At 42.8% G+C, this 26,529-nt stretch overlaps 1 protein-coding gene and 1 pseudogene across 1 annotated transcript; one reads left to right on the top strand and one right to left on the bottom strand.

The window, feature by feature from the left end:
* Positions 1 to 3: 3 nt before the first annotated feature.
* Positions 4 to 16,960, top strand: LOC141642555 (ATP-citrate synthase alpha chain protein 2-like; annotated as a pseudogene).
* Positions 16,961 to 17,592: 632 nt separating this feature from the next.
* On the bottom strand, positions 17,593 to 18,135 carry LOC141638357 (secreted RxLR effector protein 161-like). The gene has a single exon (XM_074447757.1). The coding sequence runs from the start codon at positions 18,133 to 18,135 to the stop codon at positions 17,593 to 17,595; it is 543 nt and encodes a 180-aa protein (XP_074303858.1).
* Positions 18,136 to 26,529: the final 8,394 nt, after the last annotated feature.

The following is a 26,529-nucleotide window of genomic DNA, read 5'->3' as shown; positions in this document are numbered from 1 at the left end:
CCTCATTTTCTACCAATAACAAACTTTATCTCACCCAACTAACACATTTTCATACATTTCTGATTTCCCCACCAATTTTTACCCTGTACCCATAAGCCATCACCCAACTACCCTTTTACAACAAATAGTATCCAACTTTCCTCTTCGTGGAGACCAAACGTAAATCAATTTTTGTATTTTTTTCTCTGTGAATTGTAATTTAGAATTCGATTTGCAAAAATGGCAAGAAAGAAGATCAGAGAGTATGATTCTAAAAGGATTCTTAAGCAACATCTTAAACGTATTGCCAACATTGATCTACCCATTTGTTCTGCTCAAGTATTTTCCTTTCTTTAAAATTCTTATAATTTTGTTATTTCAAGTTCATAATTCTGCTTAATTGATCAATTTTTTTGATGCCCTTTTGTTATTACTATATGATGGGGCATATTCTGCACCCGCTGAACGAGTCAACATATTGAGCAAGGTCAAACCCAAAAGACAGCAAGTCAACGTATTAGATGTAATAAACCGACGCACTGTCGGCTGTTATTGGGTCTCGGCTAGGCAACTAGCCAGCCGGGAGGCATATCCGCGTACTCACATCCAAATCCCCTCGGCCACGGGTCCCTCGGCCGAGGGTAGAACGATCTTTTCCACTCGCTTCGCCACTTGCCACTACGTGACAAAAGGTGAAAGTCTATAAATACTCCATTTCTCTCATTGAGAAAAGGATCCGAAAACTATCTCACAATCCAACAAATTGGTATAAACTCCCTTATCTCTCTACAATATTCTTTGCCAAGTAACATACAACTTATCTCTTTAAGTTTACTGACTTGAGCGTCGGAGTGAGTACGTTCGGCCCCAAGCCGAGCCCTCAGTTTGTTCATCTTAAACAGGAAAGAGTGAAAGGAAGAGACAAGCAACGACATCATTCTACAAGCTTACGTGGTCACAAATCTGCTCCAAATTACACCCGAACAATTGGCGCCGTCGTCTCGGGGAAAGATACTAAAAGCTAGTCACCTCCTTACAAAAAAAAAAAAACAACAAAACCATTCAAAAAGCTAAGAATATGTCAAAACAAATTTTAACTTGTGAGTGTAGAAACCGAATTCTACCAGATGACACGTTCCCTAATTCTCGAGATCGGCAAGTCCCCACAAAGCCGTGTCACCGACACGACGCTCGGATGCCAAAAGAGCTGAACACACCGCTTACCGCCAAGTCACCGTCACATGGACATGTGGTCGATGCAACCAAATCAAGCTATTCCCCGACCCAATGGGTAAGACGCTGGTTACCCCCACGACGACGACGGTGAATCCACGCCCATCCACAGTGACCAGGGCCCGTAAAGTGACTCCGAACAACTCGACCGAGCAATACAAGGAGTCGGGCACGCAAGGACGCCGGCGGTGCCCGTGGTGCCAAAGTGGCGGACCAAAGTCCTTCCCCCACTCGCGGAGGACAAAGGTGTCGCCGCGACAACAACGAGGCCACCCCCGAAGAAATGAAGAAAGAAGTCCGACTCTCCAAAGTCGGACAACAAGAAGCCCTTCCCGCCACGGGGAGAGGCGGACTAAGGTCATGAGGAGTCGATCGCCGCGTGTCATTCGACACGTGGTCGACACCCCAAAGTGCCTATATCCTCGAAGTCCCCGTGCCGACTAAACCGAAGTCGCCGCCCATATCATACAAAGGGGATACGACCCAACCGACCACGCGAGGCTTTCGAGTCGTATACGCCGGTGTGGGAGCAACCCGACGAGGTGTGGTGCCGAGTATTCCCAACGACCTGCACGGGATGTCGCGAGTTGGGTACGAGGGCTACCCAACGGCTCGGTATATCGCTACGCCGACCGAGAGACAACTTCATAGCCCAGATGCTTTGCAACAAGCGAAGGGTCATGGAGACATCGATCTCCCGACTATCCGACAAGGGGAGGACGAGTCCCTCCGAGCTACGTCAAGAGATTCGACGCTAAGGTTCAAGAAATCCGCGAGCCGAACACCGAATCGCGCGGCCTTCGCGCTGATGAAAGGCCTACCGAAAGGCGATTTCAAAAACGAGCTCATCAAGTGCGAGGACCTTAACCTGACTCACGTAAAGACGGATGGCCGACCGAGCCATCAAGGTGGAAGACTATCACAAGACCTGGGTAGGCCACAAGTGCGGGCACCCAGAGAGGAGGAGCCACGGTCAACGTAGACGAAGGATGCCGTGACATTAATAGGTCACGGCCGAGAGATTTAATAGAAATGAACTCGGCGGGCGCGGGGAGTTCGGGACCATACACCCCGAAGCGGTACACAATGGCTCACCCCCGGTCAAATCACCTGAGATTTTTGCCCTAAGCAAGAATGAAGGCGGCGAAATGGCAAGGCCCCCCGGCGAGGGACGGTGACCTTAGCCGGTTTGCGACTACCACGGCCAACCCGGCCATAAGACCGACAACCGTCGGATCCGAGGAACGCCATCGAGGAGCTAATCCGCAAGGGGGCCCTCAAAGAAATATGTAGTCGGCGGCCCGTAAACAAGCTCCGACGGGGCGAACGTAAAATCGCATTCCAAAGGATGGGAGTGATCCAGGTTGTTATCGGAGGAAACGAGAACGGTGGGTCGGCTAATGGCACAAACGGACTGAACGAGCTTTATCAAGCCATCAACTTTGTGCCCACCACAACGATCCCCGCTTCCACCGTCCCCGATATAACCATCGGAAGGAAGAACTACGAAGGAGTCGTTGCCCGCACAAATGACCCGCTCGTAGTCCACCTGAGATAGCCAACCACTTGGTCAAGAGGTGCCTAATCGACACAGCGCCTACACGAACATCATGTTCGGGAATGCTTTTTCAATCTCGGTCAAGATCAAGACCTAAACCCCCGCACCAACCCGCCGTACAGCTTCTCTCGGGGCCTACTGTACCCCAAGGTCAATTAGATCACGGTGATGTTCGCCAAGCCGACGCGGCTAAAAATTTTCTATCCGAGTTCGTGGTGATCGGCGGTTCGTCCGCTTTCAATGTTCTTATAGGCGGTCACTTTGAGCGAGGCCGATCTTTGTGATGTCCATCCGGCCCGACATTGATGTACGTCTCGAACCGGGGGGAAGCACAAAAGCTGGTCTCAAAGGACGAAAGAGACGAAATCGTCAACATCCAAGTATCCGCCGGATACGAATCCCTCAAAGTGGCGAAGAAGTCGAAAAAGAGAAGAGCCCATCCTTACAGCAGAGGGCGACCCGTTGAATACTAACGCTCGGCATGGTCGAAGGAGCCCGCATCAAGAAGTGGAAATTGACCGGAGCGCACCGTAACTATCGGTGCCGACACTGATCCAAAATTCGTGAGCCGATCTCCTGACTGCCGAGGAAGAACAAAGATGTCTTCGCATACTCGGCAAAATGAGATGCTTAGATGCCAGGCGTGAGTCGGGAGGTGATCGTTCACAAGTCGAACGTACTCTCCACCGCCGCCCTGTCAAGCGTAAGATGAGGAACTCCTCGGCGAGAAGGATGAGGCCATCAAAGCCAAGTAGACAAACTATTGAGGCGGGCTTTATCACGCTTGACTTACCCCGAGTGGCTAGCAAATGTTGTAATGGTGAGGAAGTCATCGGGGGTGTGGAGGATGTGTGTTGATTTTACAAATCTTAATAAAGCGTGCCCTAAAGATTGCTATCCCTTGCCTCGAATAGATAGCTTAATTGACGCAACGGCAAAGTTACACAATGCGAGCCTCGCTTACGCCTTCTCGTGGGTATCATCGTATTCACGGCCGAGGAAGACATGCCTAAGTGCGCATTCATCACCATACACGCACACATACACGTAAAAATGATGCCGTTCGGTTTGAAAAAACGCCGGCGCAACATACACTAGTCGGGTGGACAAAGTGTTCCAAGATAAAAAGGGCGAAACATCGAGGCTTACGTCGACGATGCTATCAGAAAAGCAAGTCCGACAAATGAGCACTTGGCGATTTAAGCGAGACATTTTGTTCACTAAGGAAATATAGAATGAAGCTCAACCCAAAGAAATGCAACTTCGGTGTCCTGGACCGTGAGTTCCTCGGCGTGCTTGTCGGTGCCGGGGAATTGATGCCAATCCGGAGAAAGTCCAAGCAATCTTTGGACCTACGGAGCCGAGGAATCGAAAAGAGGTTATAAGGTCGACGGGAGAATGGCGGCTCTTGCCCGCTTCATCTCTCGGTCGGCCGATAAGAGCACACCGTTCTTTACAAAGATCTTTGAAAGGGAATAAAAACTTCACCGGGAGCAACAGAGCACAAATTTTTCAGCAACCGAAAGCTCACCTTCTCGACACCGCTGCTGACCCCGTCCGTGCCGATCTTTGGGGAGACGCTATATCTATATTTAGCGATTACCTCGGCCACGGTCGCCGTCCGTAATCGTCGAGAAGAAAAACAAGCAAAGAATACCCAATTTACTTTATCACCCATACACCGCCGGGCCGCCGAGAAAACTACCCACTAATTGAAAAAGCGGCCTTCGCCGTCGTCGTTGCCGCAAGGAAGTTAAAACCTTACTTCGACGCACATCCCGCGACGGTCTTAACCGACCACCATTGAGAAAGCCTTAGAAAAATTCAAAATCAGCAGACTTATCAAACGGGCAAAGGATCTATCCGGCGTGATTCAAGACAAACCAAGGCCTTCGATAAAGGGGCAAGCACTTGCAGATTTCCCGGCCGAATGCACATATCGGAAGAGCCAAACCCAGCATACGGGAGGTCTACACCGACGCTCCTCCACGACGAATTAACTCAGGAGCCGATCCTTATCATCAACCCAAACGGGGACGAGTTTGAGTACGCCTTGAAGTTTACCTTCTCGGCCTCAAATAACGAATCCGAATACGAGGCGGTGATAACCGAGTCGAGTTAGCTAGAGGCCGCCGGGGCGGAGCATGTTGTGTTGAAGATGATTCACTCTTAGTGGCTAATCAAATCCGAGGAGAGTATGAGACTCGAGACGATGGGATGATAAGGTATCTGGAGAGGGTAAAAGCTGACACCTCAAAATTGAAATCTTTCCAGATACAGTGCATTCCCAGGTCTTCCCAGGTCCGAGAACAACCGAGCCGACGCTCTCTCAAAACATGCCAGTTCAAGCATCAAGAATGTCAGTCGAACCGTGCTGGTGGATATCAGGAATGCTAAAAGCATCACTGAGTCCGTTGGCATGGTGGATGACATCGAAGCCGAGACGACGTGGATGACTTCAATAATGAAATACAAACTGACAAATGAGTTACCGGAGGATCGCAGTCTCTCGCAGAAGATAAGAAGGATCGCCGCAAGGTACTCAGTGTTTGAAGGAGAATTATACAGAAGGTCCGTAATAAGGCCACTCTCTGAAATGTGTCGGCCACCGACGCGAGCTAATACGACAATACGACAGAGATTCACGAAGGCATCCGTGGACATCACGTACGGGGCAAGAACGCTTAGCCCACAAAGCTCTCCGAGCCATTGCTCTACTTCGGCCTACCATGCTGAGGATTCCGTGAGCAAAGACCAAGAAGTGCAAGAATTGTCGATGCATGCTCCGGTGCTACGCTCCTTCCCGAGACCTCGCAACCTGCTTAGTCCCCTTCCATTTGCACAATGGGGGATGGATCTACTAGGGCCATTTCCGACGGCCTCCGGAGGAAGAAAGTACTTGATCGTCGCCGTTGACTACTTCACCAAACGGGTCGAGGTCATCCGCGCGCGGTACTCGCCAAAACCACGGCGTAGTAAGAAAAGTGATTTGGGAGAACGTTATAGCTCGATTTGGGTTGCCCCAAGTCATCGTATTTGACCACGGCCGAGAGTTTTGGAGCGACATGGTGATGAATTGGTTGGAAGAACTCGGCATCAAATTCGCATACTCCTCCTGTCTCGCCACCCTCGGAGCAACGGGCGGGCGGAAATACCATAAAACGATCTCGAACGGATTGAAAAAGAAGGTTGAAGATCTAAAGGGAAGGTGGGCTGATGAACTACCCGGCGTCCCGTGGTCACTTCGAACCACGGAGAAAGAAGCAACGGTACATCCATTCCACCTGGGCCATGGGTCTCGAGGCCGTCCCGCTAATCAAGCGGCGGTGCGACATTCAGAACGCAAACTTTTGACCCAGTCGAAAATGAGGAAGGCCTAAAAACCTCCCTAGACCTGGTCGAAGAAAGTCGAGACACGGCAAGGCTCAACTTGGCAGTGTACCAAAACCGGATGAGAAGAGCATACAACCGTAGGGTCCACAAAAGGGACTTATGAGTGGGAGATCTAGTCCTTAGAAAGTCGGCCGCAACCAACAAAGGAAACATCCATGGAAAGATGACGGCCAACTGGGAAGGACCCTACAAAGTGGTTGAAGAAATAAGGCCGGGTACATACCGGCTGACAGACATGGAGGGTGTTCCTCTAATGAGCCATTGGAACACGGAGAACCTAAGGAAATACTTCGTATAGCGGCGGAGGTGTCCGAGGCCGTTGTGGGCACCCCAACGCATGATTATACCTTATGAAGAATGATCCAAGTTTTCCATCAAAATACTTGTCCCCTCCATAGTCATGCCAAAGAAGACGCCACGGCAAAAGCCGGGCAGTCACTACCAATGCGGTTGATACTCGCGAAAGCGACCAACATGCTTAGGAACGTATAAGTACATTTGAGACGCAAATCTAGCCGCCTCGGCCTTCGGAAGGCCTGGCAGAGGAAGCGATCAATATGTCTACAGATACGAACGCTGTCGCGCCGTAACCTCGATTGCCTCGGCCAAAGCCGGGGGTGACGGGAACACAACGACCGATACGCTAATAGGAACGTATAAGTACAGTTGAGACGCAATTCTAGTCGCCTCGGCTAAGACCGGGAGGGGCAGAGGAAGCGATCAATATGTCTACAGATACGAACGCTGTCGAGCCGTAACCTTGATTTACCTCGGCCAGAGCCGGGGGCGACGGGGACACAACGACCGATACGCTAACATGTTCACAACGGCGGTTGGGAAGCGCAAATCTGACCGCCTCGGCTAAGACCGGGGGTGGTGGAGGAAGCGACCAAAATGCAACATGTTGACAAACGTTTAAGTACAATTGAGATGCGCCTTCTAACTGCCTCGGCCAAGCCGAAAGTAAAAACGAAATAGCACTCAATATGTTGAAACGTAATAGGACAACTGAATGGAGGATGAGAGCAAAAGCCTCGGTCAAGCCGAGGGAAAATAAACAAACTTTATTGAAAAATGCTTACAGGTGAGGCAAAACAAAGTCGACGGCCGTCCCCATAGGGATAGCCTAAACACAACCTACCAAAGTTTAACAAAAAAACAAAAGGTACAACAAAAGGTTACAGACATAAGACTTGAAAGCGCCAAAAGGATGGCAGGGAGGAAAGGCTCGGAAGTTGCCCCGAACAGTGAAGGCCCAGAAATGCCGGTGAATCTGGTGACGACCGCCCGTCTCCCTATGCTTGTTTCGCTCGCCACCGGCGGCAGCAGAGCAACATCACCATCGATGGGTGGCCCGTGGCCGACTTGGTAGCTTCACCGCCTTTGCCCTCTCGGCCTCCTCTCTCCTCCTCCTCCACCTTAAGCATCCCGGCCGCCTTCTCCGCAGCCTCCTCGGTGGCCTTCGCCGCCTTTGCCTTCTCCGCGCCTTTGCCTCCGCAGCAGCCGCCTTCTCATCAAGAAGCCGGTCAAAATCTTGACACGGGAAGGAGCCTTCAGGAAAGAGCTCTTTAATTACATCCCTGGTAGCATCTTCAGCCTGGTCCCGGTCCCGGTACTGGTACTGGGCACACATGTCAGGGATGATGACGCTTTTCAGCGTCCTAATGTCCTTCTCCCTCTGGGCAAGGATAGCCTTTGTGTTCTTGTGCTCCTTCGCCTCGGCCGAATGCAGAGTCTTCCATCTCTCCTTCTGCTCAACCACGGCCTTATAGCCGCCCTCAAATTTGTCTTTCTCCTCCAGCAGCTTAGCGGCGTCAGCCAACGCAGCCTCAACCTTGGCTCTCTGGCAGACCGCCTTTTCGGCGTCCTCCCCTAAGCTTTCGCTCGGAGAGGAGGTCCTTCTTGGCGGCCTGGAAGTCCTCCCTCGACCTCTCGGCCTCCTTCTTAGCGGCCGCAAGATCGAGCCTAAGCCGTTCAAGCGCAGGGCGCTCGAGCCACGACCTTTTCGCTCCATAATATGAGTGCGCTAGTTCACCCACTTCGCCACCTCTTCGACAACCTTGCGCCTTCCGCCACAAGCTGAGCAGGGGAAACCTTCTGGGATGAAGAGTCGACGGTGACATTTTGATCGCCCGTCTGCACAGGCCGCTTCTCCAATTGCCGATCAGTAAGAACGACGGCCGGCGACGGTTGATCTACAAAAAATCCAGACAAAGCATCCATGTCAACATTAATTGACATGTCAGAGAGCCTGTCATCAGGAATACCTAAAGAACCGGCTAAATCCGAGCCGTGGGTTAGATCCGTACCAGTCTTGACCTTCTTGGATAGAGGGCCTACCGAGTCCTTCTTTTCCCTACCTCGAATAATGCGGCATCGTATCAGATCTTTCCTCTTTGAAGGAGGAGGACCCTCCACAACGGTGACCTCCTCTTCAACATCGACGACGACCACCTGCTCCTTTTGGATTACGGGGATTGAAGTTTTAGCTGGAGTTGACGTCGTTGCCGCCGTAGACACTGTTTTTGGTCTCCGGTGCGGCACGTTACCGGCAATCTGCGCTTGAGCCGCCACATCCATTCTTTCAATCCGCTCCCATAAGTTCGTGGGGGCGGTCATGATCACGTGGCGCGGCCTTAGGATGCAGCTCAACAACTTTCCCGTTCTCATCAAGTCCCAACCTCTTGAGGACAAGACGGAGACAGGCAGTTCCGGGCCAAATCGGTCTGCAAAAGAAACGAAGCAGGAGTTAAGCAAAAGAAATAAACCAAGGTTCAAATACAGAAACATAAAAAGCAAAGATGGGCCTCATACCGACCCCACTCACCCTAGCCGAGGGCCTAGGATGAGGTCGACGACGGCAAAGCAAATCCTCCGAAGAACGATCTGCGTCGGGGGCATCCATCCCTTCGGCGTGCCATCCTTCTCAGCCTCAAAGAGCCTCATTGCCCGCGTTTCGTCCTCTTTAAGATAGACCTTCTGGGCGTCCATCTTAAGCTTATTCCGGGAGACATATTTATCATGCTCCCCCTTACTCTCGCACCGCAAATTGACGCGGCTCTGGAATGACCGAGGCAGTGGATAGTCCTCCGGAACCTCGACGTATACCCACCGCCCCTTCTAATCCTTGCAAGATGACAACTTAGAAACGGTAACGTAACCCGGCTTTGTCTGCACGCTGTACCACCCCGTGCCACCTAGGGTAGTCTGCCGCAGATGATGAAGCCGGCGGAACAGGTTAACCGTTGGGGCCTCCCCCTTAAAGAGACAGATCCACACAAAGCCGATAATAGTCCTGATGGCCAACGGATGCAGTTGAGCCACGTCGACGTTCATAGCTTTAATGATGGCAGCAACGTAGCAACGTATGCATTCAGAGGAAACCGGAGCCCATACTCCAGGTGTCTGATGTACACGCCGATACAGCCCTCGGGAGGGCAACAGACCGCCTGACCATCCTCAGGGATAACAATTTTATACCCCCTGCCGAACGAGTAATGATCTTCAAAAAGGTCAGGACCGGAACAACTAGCAAACTTATTCGTCCAAGCACGATCGGGATTGATCGAACAGGCGTCGCCGTGATCCAAGAGATGCGGCCTCTCCGAATCAGATTGAGTCGCCTCATCATCATCATCATCATCAAAACCCTCCAAAAATTTTGGATCAATTTCAGGAGAAGGCGACTTGGGACCCCCAAACCCTATCGGGGTGACAACCAGTGGCTCCTCTTCATAAGGATCGCGACGGTTCGCCCCCCTTGCAGGGTCTTGGGTTGAGCATCGTGAAAGACATGGTAACAATAAACACTTAAATAAAAGTTGAAGAAATTTGTTTGTTTACCTTGGAAGAAAGTGTTACACCGAGTAACGCTTTGAAGACTAGAGAGAAATTTCTTCGAAAAACTAAGAGAGAGGAATTTTTTTTTGAGAAAATGAAGTTTGATGGCCAAAAACGGGCACACCGCTTCTATTTATGAAGCAAAGCCCACGGGCGGACCAATCGAGCAAAGTCCATGAAACGTCCACCAATCAATGCCAAGCCACGTGTCAAGCATGCTGCCACGGAATGTCAATCGACATAACAGTTACCAATCTTCTTTGACACGCTCCTTGGTATCTACTAGCCAACGGCCTGCTGATCAACCAAGCTTGGCGGCACCGGCCGGGGGCAATTAAAAGCACACGGCACTCTCAACCTTGGTCTCGGCCAGCGCCATTTTCTTTTCCGCATTCGATGTCCATTACACATCCATGTGGAGGGGGATACTGATGCGGCCCGAATGAACCAAGCCGAGGAAGAAGAAGCCGGGAAGAAGTTCAACTTGCGCAGAATACGCTCAACACTCATCGAAGGTCTATACCACGGCATGACTACGCTGGGGCAAATTGATGGGGCATATTCTCGCACCCGCCGACCGAGTCAACATATCGAGCAAGGTCAAAGCCAAAAGACAAAGAAGTCAACGTATTAGACAAATTAACCGACGCACTGGCCTCGGCTGTCACTGGGTCTCGGCTAGGCAACTAGCCAGCCGGGAGGCATATCCGCGTATTCACATCCAGTCCCCTCGGCGAGGGTAGAACAGTCTTTCCACCTGCTCTGCCACTTGGCCACTTGGCCACTACGTGACAAAAGGTGAAAGTCTATAAATACTCCATTTCTCTCATTGAGAAAAGGATCCGAAAACTATCTCACAATCCAACAAATTGGTATAAACTCCCTTATCTCTCTACAATATTCTTTGCCAAGTAACATACAACTTATCTCTTTAACTTTACTGACTTGAGCGTCGGAGTGAGTACGTTCGGCCCCAAGCCGAGCCCTCAGTTTGTTCATCTTAAACAGGAAACAGTGAAAGGAAGAGACAAGCAACGACATCATTCTACAAGCTTACGTGGTCACAAATCTGCTCCGAAATTACACCCGGAACACTATATTTGGATTAATGGGTTGCTTAGATTTTTGTTGATGGGTGCTTGATTTGATTGATTTTGTTGAAAGATTGTTACTTTGATTGTGGGATAATTTGGATTAGTGAGATCAAATTTAAGTTGTATATGATCAATGAATGCATGATTAGTTGATCAAGATAATGGTGTGATTAAATTAGTGATGCTATGGAAATGCAAATCTTCTATAATGGAAACATTTTCCGGGTCTCGTATTCGAATTGTTCAAATGAGCTGAATAGATGATGCTTAGTTGTTAGTTTCTTTGCATTATGATCATTTTAGTGGAAGTTTTTGTAAATCTTGGTTTCGCAACCTTTTATTTTTATATAGAATCACAAATCAGACATGATAATGTTGAATTCCTTGCAGTCCTTTTGAGTTTTTCCTGGCAAGATTTGAGGGAGTAGATCTCCATTAATTTTCATTTGGAGTAACTTTAATTGAATAGTTGTGAGATTTTGGATGGCTTTTCTCAATCGCTGATCTCATGGATGGCTTTTCTCAATCGCCAATCGCAAATGTATGAGCCTCAAGAGACACATTGTGTTGAACTGTTGATTTTAACCAGATATAATCAAGTGACTGTTAGTAGCTTTAAAAATAGTCTGGGTATCACAAAGAGAGGGGTAGTAATGCTTTTGCTATATGATTGAAATGGTTAGTTTGTGCTCTAGGCCAACAACATTACATTTGATCTCATACAAGAATGTTTCTTGGACCCTCGATCAATTCCCGATGCGCTGTTGGTAGGAATCGCAAATCTCATGAGGAGAATCTCATGAGTGCAAGTGGAGAATTAGAAAATCTGTACAAATACTAATGTAATTTACTTGGCAGTTTCCAATTGTTCGGCTAGCCTTGGTTTTGGAGTGTATGAGAGCAGATGAAACCGTTTGTTTGTTGAAGTTAATGGAGATTTTACTCCGGACAAATGCTTTTAAATTTTAATGTATGCATGTTGTGTATGATAATCCAGGTAACAGAATCAACAGACTTCACTCAATTGGTGAATGAAGAGACATGGCTATCCTCATCAAGATTGGTTGTAAAACCGGATATGCTGTTTGGCAAGCGTGGGAAGAGTGGCCTTGTGGCTTTGAATTTGGATTTAGCTCAAGTTGCAGACTTTGTGAAAGAGCGAGTAGGAAAGGAGGTCGGTAGCTCAATGCAAATTCTTTAAAATTTAATGTTTTAGAATTTGCACTTCTTTTTGCTGTGAAGTACCAGTCATTCGATGCTATCTTTGACACAAATTTGTGATCGAGAAACACCTATTTGTGTTTCTTATACAGGGGTAAGGTTGCGTATTCCAACCCTCCCCTATCTTACAATCGCATCAGCGTTTAAGGCACTAGGTTAATGTTGTTATTGTTGATTTAATGCAAGTATGATTAATATGTCCTGTTTTTGTTGTTGCTTGCAGGTTGAGATTGGAGGTTGTAAGGCACCGGTTACGACATTTATCGTTGAACCATTGTCCCGCACGAGCAGGAGTTTTATCTCTCGGTTGTATCTGAAAGGCTTGGTTGCACTATAAGCTTCTCAGAATGTGGTGGTATTGAGATCGAGGAGAACTGGGACAAGGTATGCCCGGAAAAGAGTAAATTTGTGTTGCTTATTAAGTCAAATCACCCTTCAGTGGAAGTTATCTGAAAATTTTCTCCTTCAAATTGTACAGGTGAAGACTATATTTCTACCATCAGAGAAATCGTTGACCAGTGAGGCTTGTGCTCCATTGATTGCCACGCTTCCCTTAGAGGTACTTCTTACCCCATGTTAAATGTTATGCACGAAAGACTTCATTTTGCGAGAAAGAAGTTGGTACACCAAGTTACAAAGGGTAGGTAAAGTTTTGTAGTACTGAGGATACTAGTGTGAGCGACAAGTTGGTAATTTCACCAACTTATTTTTGTTTTGATTGGTCTAGCTAGGCAGCCTTTGATTTGCATGAATACCGGCTCGCATATTTCTTTTAATGTTTTTCAACTCTCTTGTGCACTGATAATTAGCTCTTTACTATTCATGTAACTTAATATTTTACAAACTCTCACAGATACGGGACAAAATTGGTGATTTCATCAAGGGTGTCTTTGCAGTTTTTCTGGGTAAGCTTTGTTAAAAGATGTAAAGTTTCAAATTATTTATTGCGATATTAAGTAAGATGACGATTTCTTCCAGTAATCATTTGCTGGCTTTGATATACTTTATATTTCATGTGGCATTTTCTACGCTTTAGACTTGGACTTCAGTTTTCTGGAGATGAATCCATTTACCTTGGTGAATGGGGAGCCATATCCATTGGACATGAGGGGTGAACTTGATGATACAGCTGCTTTCAAGAATTTCAACAAGTAAATTTTCGGTCAATGCATTTTCTAGACTCATAGTTGGAGCATATTTTCACCTATTTTCCTTTGTCTTTTATCTCACAGGTGGGAAACATAGAATTCCCATTACCTTTCGGTCGAGTTTTGAGTCCCACAGAAGGTTTTATTCATGCTTTGGATGAAAAGGTACCTTCAGTATTTTCTGCAATGTACCACGGTGTCAGATCGTAGATTCTTATCCAAAATTGACCCGTGTAATTGTTTGAATCGGTATTGCCTTGCCATATTCTTACTGCTATGAGAATAAATTTTCTATAAATCATGGCTGATGGCCTTCAAATTATAACAGGGCTTTAGCCTGGTGATCAAGTTGCTTAGTGGTGGTTTTGACTGGTGTCCTGCAATGTTGTTTGGTTTTGATTGGTTGACCTATAGACGGTTATATAAAAAAAGGGAAGAAACTGATAAAGCATGATATTATTAAGTTAGATTTAAATGTGTCTCAAAGGTATGTATATGGGGTTCATATTACTAATGAGTCATCATATTAGGGTGAAAGAGGCACTGCTTTAACAAAGAACATAATATTACTTCTAATTTGCTTTCTGACCTTGTTACTCAAGTTCTTAAAATTGCAAATAACATCTGCATGAACTCTGAACCAATGCTAGTAGCCTCCGAACGTCTGATATATATATCATGGAGTAACCAACCATTTTAATTTATTTTTTTCTATATACCTTTGCAGCATTTTGATAAATTAAAAAAAAAAAAAAAAACTCATGTTTCATCTTGCAAGGAAAAAGGACAAGGGATACAATCGATTTGCAAGTGCCCCATTTCTGGTATTGAGTCCAGCAAAAGCCCTTAGTTTTGATGGATCTTAATGCATTTTTAGTAGTTTAGTGCCCTATACTGACGCACGTTTGAAGAATTATGATCACGCATGTGTCAATTCATCTGAAAAATTGCTTCTTACAGAGTACTTCTAGTTTTTTGAATATTGAAGTTGATTGAGTTTTGTTTTGAGGTTATGATTTATGCTCAATAGAAGCAAATGGCACGTTCCTTGCGGTGCATGCAATTTCATATCTATTCCTTGCATGGAGGGTCCTGAAATATGCTGTAGTCTAAGATCCTTCTTTTACCTTGCAGACAAGTGCATCCTTGAAATTTACCGTTCTAAACCCAAAAGGACGTATTTGGACCATGGTTGCTGGAGGTGGCGCAAGTGTTATATATGCTGACACTGTAAGTCGCATTCTAAATTGACCTGTTGTGGTATCTGTTAATTACTGCTTTACTATTCTATATGCTGTCATCTCAATATGCCCGTGCCCTGTAATCTTATCAAGGGGTCCAAAATTAATGGATTGGAGAACTTTTCCTGGCATGTCATGTTACTCATTTGATCTACTCTACTCTTACAGTACCTCGTTACCTCCATTCCATTTATATTGTCCCTATTTGAGTTTAGCGGTCAGACAATATCAACTTCGAACTTTATATTTCGATGCAATGTCAAATTAGTCACGTTAAATAGGGACAGTAGAAAACCCCTTGGTTATACGGCTTATACCCTTTGTTTTTTTTTTTTTTTTTTTTTTTTTTTTTTTTTTTGATAAGGTAAGAAAATATACCCTTGATTGTTGATCTTATAAAATCAGACCTTCAAATCTTAAAAAGGGATGAAACCTCGTATTTTTAAGCCGGAGACTGGGTTATCTGTCAAAGCTCGGTATAAACTTCTATGCTTGTTGTTTCACATAACTATTCCTGTTAGGTCTTCTATTAATTGCGACCTTTGAGTCTTGAAAATTTTGTATATTATAGGTTGGAGATTTGGGTTATGCATCAGAGCTTGGGAATTATGCTGAGTATAGTGGTGCCCCTAATGAAGAAGAGGTCTTACAATATGCTAGGGTGGTCATAGATGTAAGCGCCTCAATCATCTATTTATGGTTATTAAAACAGTGAAAAATGGTGGCTGTCGTCCAACTACTATGTATTGCCGCATAAATCTCAGTCATGGTCCCTCTATCTTGCAGTGTGCCACTGCAAACCCTGATGGTCGTAAAAGAGCCCTGTTGATTGGCGGCGGGATTGCCAACTTTACTGATGTTGCTGCCACATTTAGTGGGATCATCAGAGCTCTTCGTGAAAAGGTAATCCTAATTTTGACATGAACACTTTTTTGGGGGGTCAACGGTCAAGGACAGCTTTGATTGCCAGGTCCTTGATAACTTACCAGTGTGAATGCAGTGATATTAAAGCTCATTGGTTTTCAATTTGCTTTTGCTCTCATATATTCTTACTTCCCTAACAAATTGCTGTCTTCACTTTTCCACGACTCTCATTGGGTAGGAAACTAAACTGAAAGCAGCAAGAATGCATATCTTTGTTCGAAGAGGAGGTCCAAACTATCAAACAGGTCTTGCAAAGATGCGTGCACTTGGAGAGGAGCTTGGAATCCCTCTTGAGGTATGACATGAACTTTATCCTAATATACTGAAAAAAGTAGTTCAGGTTTTCAGTTGCTGAAGATATGAATACCACTTGATTTCTAAGTTTATTTAGTGACTTCAACTTAACCAAAACTTGGAGCCATTAACTACTACTAAACACGATTAGTTACATTGTTCTTCTCTAGAAATTTGGCCATTTAAGGATTATTGAGCGGTCAGGCTACCCAAGTATGACTACATCAAAAATCTTGCAGTGTGCTGACTACTTGCTAGTTAGAACCAACATTACTGAGGCTCAAATTCATGCATTGGAGACGCGTATATATCCAAAATATAGCATTCAGTATGATTCTATGCCTTAGACACGGGAACTCTGTCTAAAATGAGGATACAGGTTTTGGCTGTTCAAGGGCTTGTTTTGAAAACAAAATAATATTCATCTGGGTAGTATGATTCTATGCCTTAATAACTTGGCCGCATTTAGCTGTCATGGTTATCATATTCATCGGGGTAGTGTCGCTGTCATTGGATTGCTGCTGTATTTTGTATTCAAGGGAGGCCTCAACTCCTCATACTCACTGAATTGGTACACTGTTACTGAATTTCTTCATCTTTATATAGTTTAGGCAATTTGCATTATCTAACAAATGTTTGTACTGTCAGTCGACCCCAAATCATTTTGGAATCAAGACTCTGATTGTTGTTGCTGTTGTGCTTGTATTGTAGGTGTATGGACCTGAGGCTACCATGACTGGAATTTGCAAGCAAGCAATCGCCTGTATTATGGCTAAAGATTAACCAACATTTCAATTCTCTAAATCTGCACTCTGGACGCATGTTGAGAATGTACAAGAGCTTTGTTATCACCCTGAGGACGACACCACACCTTAGACAAAAAGTCGACCACAAAAAACACAAATGCTTTATACTATTAATATGTGGAGTACTCTTGAGTTTGTACTTGCGATTTTTCAGACTTGGAAAGTTCAAAGAAATGTATTGAATCCATTTTTTTAGTGAGTTGATCCGATTACGGTTTTGAGTATGACACTAGAAGGTGTAATACAGGAGTACTCTTGAGTTTGTACTTGCGATTATTCCTGGTTACAATACTCTGAATCGACAAGGTTCACTTCCGTATGCTACTAATCATTTTCACGCACAATAAAAATGCAATTAAAGTTGCTATTAATCATTTTCACGCACAATAGCAGAGAAAAACACCAAGAGCATCTTTATATTTCACGGAACAAGAACTCGCAAGTTTTCAAGGTGGTTGCTTACCAATTACCATTGGAGTGGGGGAAATATTTGAAGGAATTCATGGAAGCAAAAGCTTAGTGACGCTATTGATGAATGTACGAAGCTTTCAGTGAGATGAAGAAAAACTTGGAGAGAGAAACGATGTAAATAAAGTGTGTGTATTAAATGAAAATGAATTAATTATTGTTACACAGTTGACTTCTCTTTATATACAAAAGAATGAGGAGAATCTAGAATCTATTCTAACTGACAAACATGAGTGAGCTGGCATCAGATATTTATTCCAACATCCCCCCTCAAGTTGGAGGGTGAGTTGAACACGCCCAACTTGTCAAGCATACCATGATGTTGAGTTCCAGGAAGAGACTTCGTAAGCAAATCAGCAGGTTGGGTATGAGTGGGAATGTAAGATAAAGAGATTAATCCCCTAAGTAAGCATTCCCTAACAAATGACAGTCCAAGTCAATATGCTTGGTACGCTCGTGAAAAACTGGGTTTTTGGCGATGTGTATCGCAGCTTGGCTGTCACATTTGACAGGAACAGGAGTTATATCTGGCACATCCAATTCAGAGAGCAATCGAGTGAGCCAAGCAAGCTCGGCTGTGACTCGTCTTAACGACCTGTACTCAGCTTCAGCAGAAGATAGGGAAACGGTTTGTTGCTTCTTGGACTTCCAAGAGATCAAGCTACCTCCCATGAGAACAACAAACCCACTCACAGACTTTCTTGAATGAGAGCAAGCTGCCCAATCTACATCACAGAATGCTTGAAGAGTAAAGGTGGAGGAGTTGTTTAAAAGTATCCCTTGGGAAGGAGATCCCGAGAGATATCTGAGGAGATGGAGGCCTGCATTCCAATGTAAATCTGTAGGGGCTGATAAAAATTGACTCAGATGCTGCATGGCAAAGCAAATATCTGGTCTAGTATGTGTTAAAAAATTAAGCTTCCCAATGAGCCTCATGTATGGAGTAGGATCAGGAAGAAGATTTCATGAATCAAAGTGCAACTTGACAGACGAATTCATAGGAGTGACCACCGATGTGTGATGAAGACAGTCAAACTCAGCTAATAAATCCCTCAAATATTTATGTTGAGTAATAGCCATACCAGTAGAAACTGGAGTGAATTCCTGACCAAGGAAATAATGAAGAGAGCCAAGGTCTTTAATCTTAAAACTATTATCCAAGAACATCTTGAGAGATTGTATTTCCTCTGTATCATCACCAGTAATCAAAATGTCATCAACGTAAATGGCAATGTATACCTTTCAACAACCCACATATTTAGAAAAGAGAGAATAATCATTCAGGGACTGAGTATAACCCTTAGATCTCAGAGCGGTACTTAGCTTAGCATACCACTGCCTAGATGCTTGTTTTAAGCCATATAAGGACTTTTGAAGCTTGCAAACTAAGGAAGGATCAGAAAGAACAAGACCTGGAGGTGGCTTCATGTACACTTCTTCCTCCAAGTCTCCATGCAAAAAAGCATTATTCACATCCAATTGTGACAAGCTCCAATTTCTTTTTATAGCAACAACAACAAGGCTTCTAATAGTAGTCATTTTGACTACAGGAGAGAAGGTTTCAGTGTAATCTATGCCTTCTCTCTGTGTATAGCCTTTGACCACGAGCCTAGCCTTGTACCTCTCAATTTAACCATCTGACTTGTGCTTGACCTTGAAGACCCACTTGCAACTAATGGTCTTTTTACCAGGAGGTAAAGGTTCAAGAATCCAGGTATTGTTGGCTTCAAGAGCAGAAAACTCTGCTGCAACAGTTTGTTGCCATTCAGGGAAGCTAACTGCTTGATCATAAGAAGTTGGATCCTGTACAATGGGCAGTATATATGTGCTAGGAACAGAGCTGCAACTAATATTACAGCAAAAAGAGTCAGAAGATGGTGATGGGGAGACACAAAAAGAAGTTAAGGTGTGGGCACAAGTGAAATTAGAATGACCATCAGAGAGTGATTTCCTAAGGGGACAATGAAAATCTTTCAAATGGGAAGGGAAAGTGGAAATTCTGGTAGAATGTCTTATGGGAACAGAAGTCTGAATTTGTGTCTGGGTGGAAGAAATGTTATTATGAGATGTGGTAGAAGGGAGAGTAGTAGGAGTAGAAGAGGTATTAGTAGAGTGGGTAGAAGGAGAGACACGAGTTGCATCAGTATAAAGTGTGTCTAAAAAATCAGAGGGAATATTTGAGTTGGGAGAAATTGGTAAAAAATTAGGGTAAGTGTCTGGAACATAGGGGAATATTGTTTCATGGAAGACAACATCTCTAGAAGTAAAGGTAGCTTTTGTTTCTAGATTTAGAAGTTTGTAGGCTTTCTTACCAAAAGGATAGCCCAAGAATAAAGATGGTGTAGCTCTGGGGTCAAATTTACCCCTGCCAGGCTTTTGTGTGGTGGCATAACAAAGGCATCCAAAGGATCTTAAATGAGAAAGATTGGGTGGTTTCTGAAAAAGAAGTTCATAAGGTGATTTGTTGTTAAGAATTTTGGTAGGAATTCTATTGATGATGTAGGTGGCTGTTAGAATGCAGTCACCCCAATATTTTTTTGGTGAGTTAGATTGAAAAATCAAAGCTCTTGCAGTTTCTAGGAGGTGTTTATGCTGTCTTTCTACCACCCCATTTTGTTGTGGGGTGTGGAAACAGGAAGTTTGGTGTAAAATCCCATTAGAAGTCATGAAATCTGTGGTGATGTTGCTAGAACCTAACTCTAGGGCATTGCCTGATCTGATGATCTGTACATCTTTGTGGAATTGAGTCTTAACAAGGGCTATGAAATTTTTGATGTAATCAAAAGCACTGCTTTTGGAAGTCAGCAAATGCACCCAGGTAGTTCTAGTAAAGTCATCTACTATGGTCAAGAAGTACTTGTGACCATTGTAGGTTTGGATAGGATAGGGTCCCCAAAGATCTATGTGAATTAATTGAAAAGCATTGATGGTTTGTATATGACTGTTAGAGAAAGAAAATCTATGTTGTCTTGCTTTGGCACAAATAGAACAAGACAAAAATTCACTTTTATTGATCTCAGAGAGCTTACAGAAATCAAAATTCTTGAGCTTGTACAATGGCAAATGGCCTAATCTAGAGTGCCAAACATCAACAGAATTTGTCATTGTAACAACATTTGAATTAGAAAAACATGGGGCCTGAGTTGAAATTGATTGTCCAGATTGGTGAGGCAGAATGTAGAGATTCTTGTGCACTCTACCAAGGTTCAGTGGCATCTTCATAGAAGAGCCCTGCATGAAACAATTGATAGGTGAGAAACTGACAGTGGAATTCAGTTGTTTAGTGAGTCTAGCAATGGAAAATAAGTTAAATTTGAACGAAGGGACATATAGAACATTTTTAAGTGTCAAGGTGGGATTTATGGGTACAGTGCCCATGGAGGTGATGGTGGTTATCTCACCTGTAGGTAAGGAAATGGAGAAAGGCTTGTTAAGAGTTTTAACATCAGAAAACAGCTCTATATTAGCACACATATGGTCACTAGCACCACTATCTAAAATCCAATACTCATGACAAGTAGAGAGGGAAGAGTGAGAAGTTATACCAGAAAAATTAGCAGCTGCATGGGAACTTGAACCAACATTAATAGAGCCTGAAACAGCAGTTGGTGGTGTAGTATGTATCATCCCTTTCAACTGATTGTACAAGCCAGGTGGAATATCTTCAGAATTGGAGGACCCAGCAGCTTGATTGACATTGTGTCCTTGTTGAACTGCATTCCAGTTGTTAGAATCATCAACCATATCTGCTTCCTGAACTGCATTAGCATGCGTCTTTCGGTTGTTGTACTCTAGCTTTTTGCAGAACTTGATTGTATGCCCATAGTGCTTACAATAATTGCAGAACTTCTCATTTACCTTTGCTTCTGGTTGGAGCTGGTTGGACGGTTGTGCAGGATACCGTGTTTGTTTGTTGTATTGCTGTGAAGGATTAGTATTTGTGGAACCTTTCTGCTTATAGTTCTTAACATAAAATGCAGCAGACTCTGCCTGAAATTACACCTCGTTCTGTATCTCGCGTTGTCTTTCTTCCTGCAACAGATTGTTGTAGACAGTAGACAAAGAAGGTAGAGGATTCTGAAGAAGAATAGTCCCCCTCACAACATTGTAAGAGAGACAGCCCATTAGAAACTGTACAGTACGCCGATCTTGTTGAAATTTCTCACGTTTAGCAGCAGCACCGCAAGAACATTCACAAGAACATCCAGCATTAAGTCCCATAGCATCAATCTCATCCCAAACTAACTTCATTTTAGTAAAATAAGATGAGATACTATCATTTCCTTGACTGTAATCAGTCAATTTCTTTTGTATCGCATACAATTGACCACCATTACTTTGACCGAACCTACTCTCTAATTCATCCCAAGCAATCTTAGCAGAACTTGAATAGAGAACAGATTGAGCAATATCAGAAGACAAGGACTGTAGAATCCAGGAAAATACCGTATCGTTGCAACGCTTCCAAAGCTTGAAGTTCTCAGACGAAGTAGCAGGTCTAGCAATGGAACCGTCGATGAAACCTAGCTTATTCTTTGCAGAAAGTGCGATTTCCATGCCTCGCTTCCATCCGTTGAAACCGGTACCGTCGAACACATTCGCGACGAGTTTAGTAACGAGGAGATCTGAATTGGTGACTTGCAGCAGCGGATCTTCAGTAGATGTTGCAGCAGTATCGATCGCCATTGTTGATTTGAAAAAGAATCGAAGAAAAATGCGTGTTTTGGTATTTTTAAGGTATAAACCTTAGATTTTGGGGAAAAAATCGAAAAAATAGAATTTAATGAAAATCGATTGAAAAGGAGAACGATAAGCAGAGACAGGGATTAACCTGCTCTGATACCATGAAGGAATTCATGGAAGCAAAAGCTTAGTGACGCCATTGATGAATGTACGAAGCTTTCAGTGAGATGAAGAAAAACTTGGAGAGAGAAACGATGTAAATAAAGTGTGTGTATTGAATGAAAATGAATTAATTATTGTTACACAGTTGACTTCTCTTTATATACAAAAGAATGAGGAGAATCTAGAATCTATTCTAACTGACAAACATGAGTGAGCTGGCATCAGATATTTATTCCAACAATATTTCCAACTCGAAAGGTAAATTTTAGTATCCGATAGGAGGAAGGAATTAGGATACGGGATACCCTGTAGGCCGTAGTCTCATACTCGAGTAGTTATAAAAAAATAAAAAAGAAAATATAAGACAAGAAAAAGGTTAAGAAATAATTAAAAAACACAATTTTTCCCTGGAGTATGATACTCCAGTAGTTATAAAAAAATAAAAATATAAGAAAAGGAAAAGGTTAAGAAACAATTAAAACATAAATTTTCATTTGTGACAGGTGCGAACACGTCAATTTGTGATGCATTCAAAATGTGACCATTTTAATAAGAAAATTTGATTATAGGTGGTCACATTCAAAATTTGAAAATTTAATACACAAAATAAAATACTCCCTTCTATTCAATAAACTTCCCTATTTCCTTTCCTTCTATTCAAAATAATTTTCCTATCTTTTTCTGGTACTTCGTGATTATTCGTATTATCCAAATTTAATTATATAAATAAGAGAGAATATTATAAATACTTTCTCCGTTCCGGTCATTTGTTATACTTTTGTAATCCACATCTCTTTTTCATGAATTCCCATTCCTAAATCACACCCAAATTACACTCATCCCCCTACTACTAAGAGAATAAAAATTCTCTTAGTTTTCCCTCCAAAAAGTATCTAGCTAAATAAGGTAACAAATAATTTTTTTTTTCACTACATTATTATATTTTCAGTTAATATATTTTTATAGTTAAACTCTAATCTTTTAATTAAAATTCATATTTATAACTTCACTAAATCCATAATTTATTATGCAATAATTTCCATTTCCATAGATATTATTTTTCATCAGTTACACTGCAAATTTCTTCTTATGCAGTCTTTAACATAATTATTGTCATCACTTACACTCTAAAATTATGTAAATCTGTTTCTTACATTATTTTTCATCAATATGGTGTATATTTTAAAGGACGTAACAATTTTTATATTTTTTTAACTAAAAAAAATATTAGTCTAATTATTCGTAAATCGTCTTTTTAAGTGCGTGGTATACTGTTTTATCTGTTTTTGTTATAAGGTTTATACGCGTTTTAATTAAATTTTACATTGTAGCATCACTTAATTGTAATTTAATGTCATAAATTAGTTTCATGCAATGATATAGCATTATAGAGTTAATTTTTATAGTAAAGTAAAAATGGTTTAAGACAAAAATAACTTAACTTAAAGTGTCTTTTGATTGTAATAAACTTTTATTTTCTACCTCTTACTAAGATTATATTAGTACATTATAATATTAAAGATACAACTAATTTATGCAATTAATTTAATGAGAATATCTCTTTATAAAACAAAACTGAAAAATACCGTGCTGTAGCACGGGATCTACACTAGTGATCAATTAAACCCAAAAAAACCCAAATCGTCATCAAATAACAATCAGATAATCTTAACATCAAATAAATCAATAGATCATCCAGTCTTGTATATCTACAATCTACATCCAAGAAAACTAATCCCTTTACTCTTTAGACAAAATTAATTTGATAGCAATGGTGATGATTGATGATCTTAACTGAGAACGTTAATAGAGGAAGGAATAAGATGAACGATTAATTCGTATTATTCATTGTCAATTACAATCGTCTATTATATACATATATGCTATGCTAAGATCTTACCCTAATACAATCTTTACAATATAATATTTTCATAACTAAAATATACATCGTATCATATCAAATAATTCTCGTATATGGTACGATATTCTTGATACGGTTTCCATATTCCCCTTCAAGTTGGTGCTCCGGGTAAACCGAGACCCAACTTGCGTTGCAAATAGTCGAAAATTTCTCCTCCTAAAGCCTTTGTGAACAAGTCTGCCACCTGCTCTTTACTTCGAACGTGCATCATTCTTATCGTGTTCTCGACAAGGTGTTGTCTAACAAAATGACAATCTATTTCTATACAGTCCGTCTTGCTTCAGACCGCCTTGTTTTAGACCGCAATAAGACCTCTCACAAGTGAGAAGCACATGGGTGGTGGGACACCCCCATGTGCTTTCCCACTCACACCCTACATGGGTTTTTTGTGAGAGGAAATGGTATCCGTCTGACCATTTCAGACGGATATGACGATCTGAAATAAGAATTTGTGATTTCTATATGTTTTGTCCTATCATGAAATACGGGATTCTTTGCTATGTGGATCGCAGCTTGATTATCGCAACATAACAGCATGGGCTTTGTATGAAACACTCCTAACGATGCCAAAAAAGACTTCAACCAGATTAGTTCACTTGTTGCGCTTCCCATAGCACGATACTCGGCCTCTGCTGTCGACTTTGATACGGTTTCTTGCTTCTTTGCCCTCCATGATACAGGTGATGAACCGAGTGAGTCAAAATACCCGCTTAATGAACGTCTTGACAATGGACACCGTCCATAATCTGAGTCACAATATCCTCGTAATTCCAAATTCGAATCTTTACTCAGGACAATTCCCTTGCTCGGGTTCATCTTGATATAACGCACTACCCTTAAGGCAGCATCCCAATGCTCCTTTCGCGGTTCGCTTACAAAACGAGACAACATGTGTACTGAATAAACTAGGTCGGGTCTAGTAATGGTTAGATAGACCAATCTTCCAACTAATCTTCGATACTTTATCGCATCTTTCAATAACTCACCTCTAGCCAATTCTAACTGATGATGTTGAAGCATGGGCGTGTACACGGGTTTAGCTCCACTCATTCCCGCTTCTTCAATTATACCTAATGCATATTTTCGTTGATTAAGGAATAGTCCCTTGTGCCTGTGTGCCACTTCGATCCCCAAAAAAATTTGATTCGGCCCAAGTCTTTTATGCCGAAATGTTCATCGAGACTAGCCTTAAATTTTCCACTTTCCTCCATATTGTTACTTACTATTATCATATCATCGACATACACCAAGACTCCAATGAATATTTTTCCATTGTTATAAGTAAACAAGGAATAATCGGCCAAGGATTGAACGAAACCATACCTTTTTAAGAAATCGGTGAGCTTGGCAAACCAATTACGAGATGCTTGTTTTAGTCCGTAAATTGATTTTAACAGCTTGCAAACTCTATTCTCCCCTTTTCGTTCAAACCCTTGTGGAATTCTCATGTAAACTTCCTCTTCCAAGTCTCCATGTAGAAAAGCGTTGTTTACATCCAATTGTTCGATGTTCCATTTTTTTGCTAATGCCACGGTCAGTAAGCAACGAACGCTAGTCATATTTGCCACAGATGCATATGTCTCGTGATAATCAATTACTTCGACTTGAGTAAATCATTGCGCTACTAATCGTGCCTTATATCGTTTAATGGAACCATCCGCCTTGTATTTAACTTTGTACACCCATTTGCAACCGATTGGTTTCTTTCCATTTGGTAAGGGCACGATTTTCCAAGTCCCATTGTTCTCCAATGCTTCAATTTCTTTATTCATCGCTTCCCTCCGCCTGCTGCTTCATGAAAATAGACGGGTTCTTTTACCTCGTCAATTTTTTTTAGGAATGTTTTATGGGAATTGGAAAAATAACTTGTGTCAACATACATAATTAACTAAGGGATAACGAGTACCTGATTTCTTGGACTCGACTGATCGTGATGAGCATTGGCGATGGCCTTGACAATTCTTGTCGACTTACAAACATAGTCCTTTTTCTAGTAGGGCTCTCGTCGTTCTCTTGCTCCTCGACCAACCTTATCATTGTCGCCATTTTCTGTCGAAACATCTTGTGTTTCGTTTACATTTGTCTCAACATTCAGTTCTACTCCTTCCCCTGCATTATTTCCGTCCTCTTCAAGAGGCACTTCTTCTTCGATATTTTCTGAACCGCCCTCAACATAGTGTTGGGAATTCATCAATCTCATTTGTTTACATATTGAATATGTGAATAATTAATTTAGTCATAAAATTAATTCAAGATCTTATGCATGCAAAATTAGTACAAGAGTAAAGAAAAATCGGTTCCTTACAATTGTTGATTCGACAATATGGGCACTAGCAAGGTCACCTACCTTAGCTAGATCTTGAGCTTTCCTTATGGATGAACAAGATTCAAGTGTAGAATCTCTCCCCAAGGATTGTACCAAGATAACACCCTTAATAGTTTTAATTAATATGAGACTAGTATTAACTAAAACTACCTCAAAATTGACACAAATAAGTTGTATATGCACTTGATGTATTTCGGTCAAGAGGAGGTATTTTGTGAGATTTTTGCTCTCTTATTCT

This window comes from Silene latifolia, chromosome 2 (genome assembly GCF_048544455.1).
Source record: "Silene latifolia isolate original U9 population chromosome 2, ASM4854445v1, whole genome shotgun sequence".
NCBI classification, from domain to species: Eukaryota; Viridiplantae; Streptophyta; class Magnoliopsida; order Caryophyllales; family Caryophyllaceae; genus Silene; species Silene latifolia.
Note: the sequence above shows the minus strand (reverse complement) of the source record. Positions and strands in the feature narration are given on the sequence as shown.

Excerpts from the sequence above, each read along its gene's own strand:
- LOC141638357 (XM_074447757.1), bottom strand. The coding sequence starts at position 18,135 with ATGAGGCTCATTGGGAAGCTTAATTTTTTAACACATACTAGACCAGAT.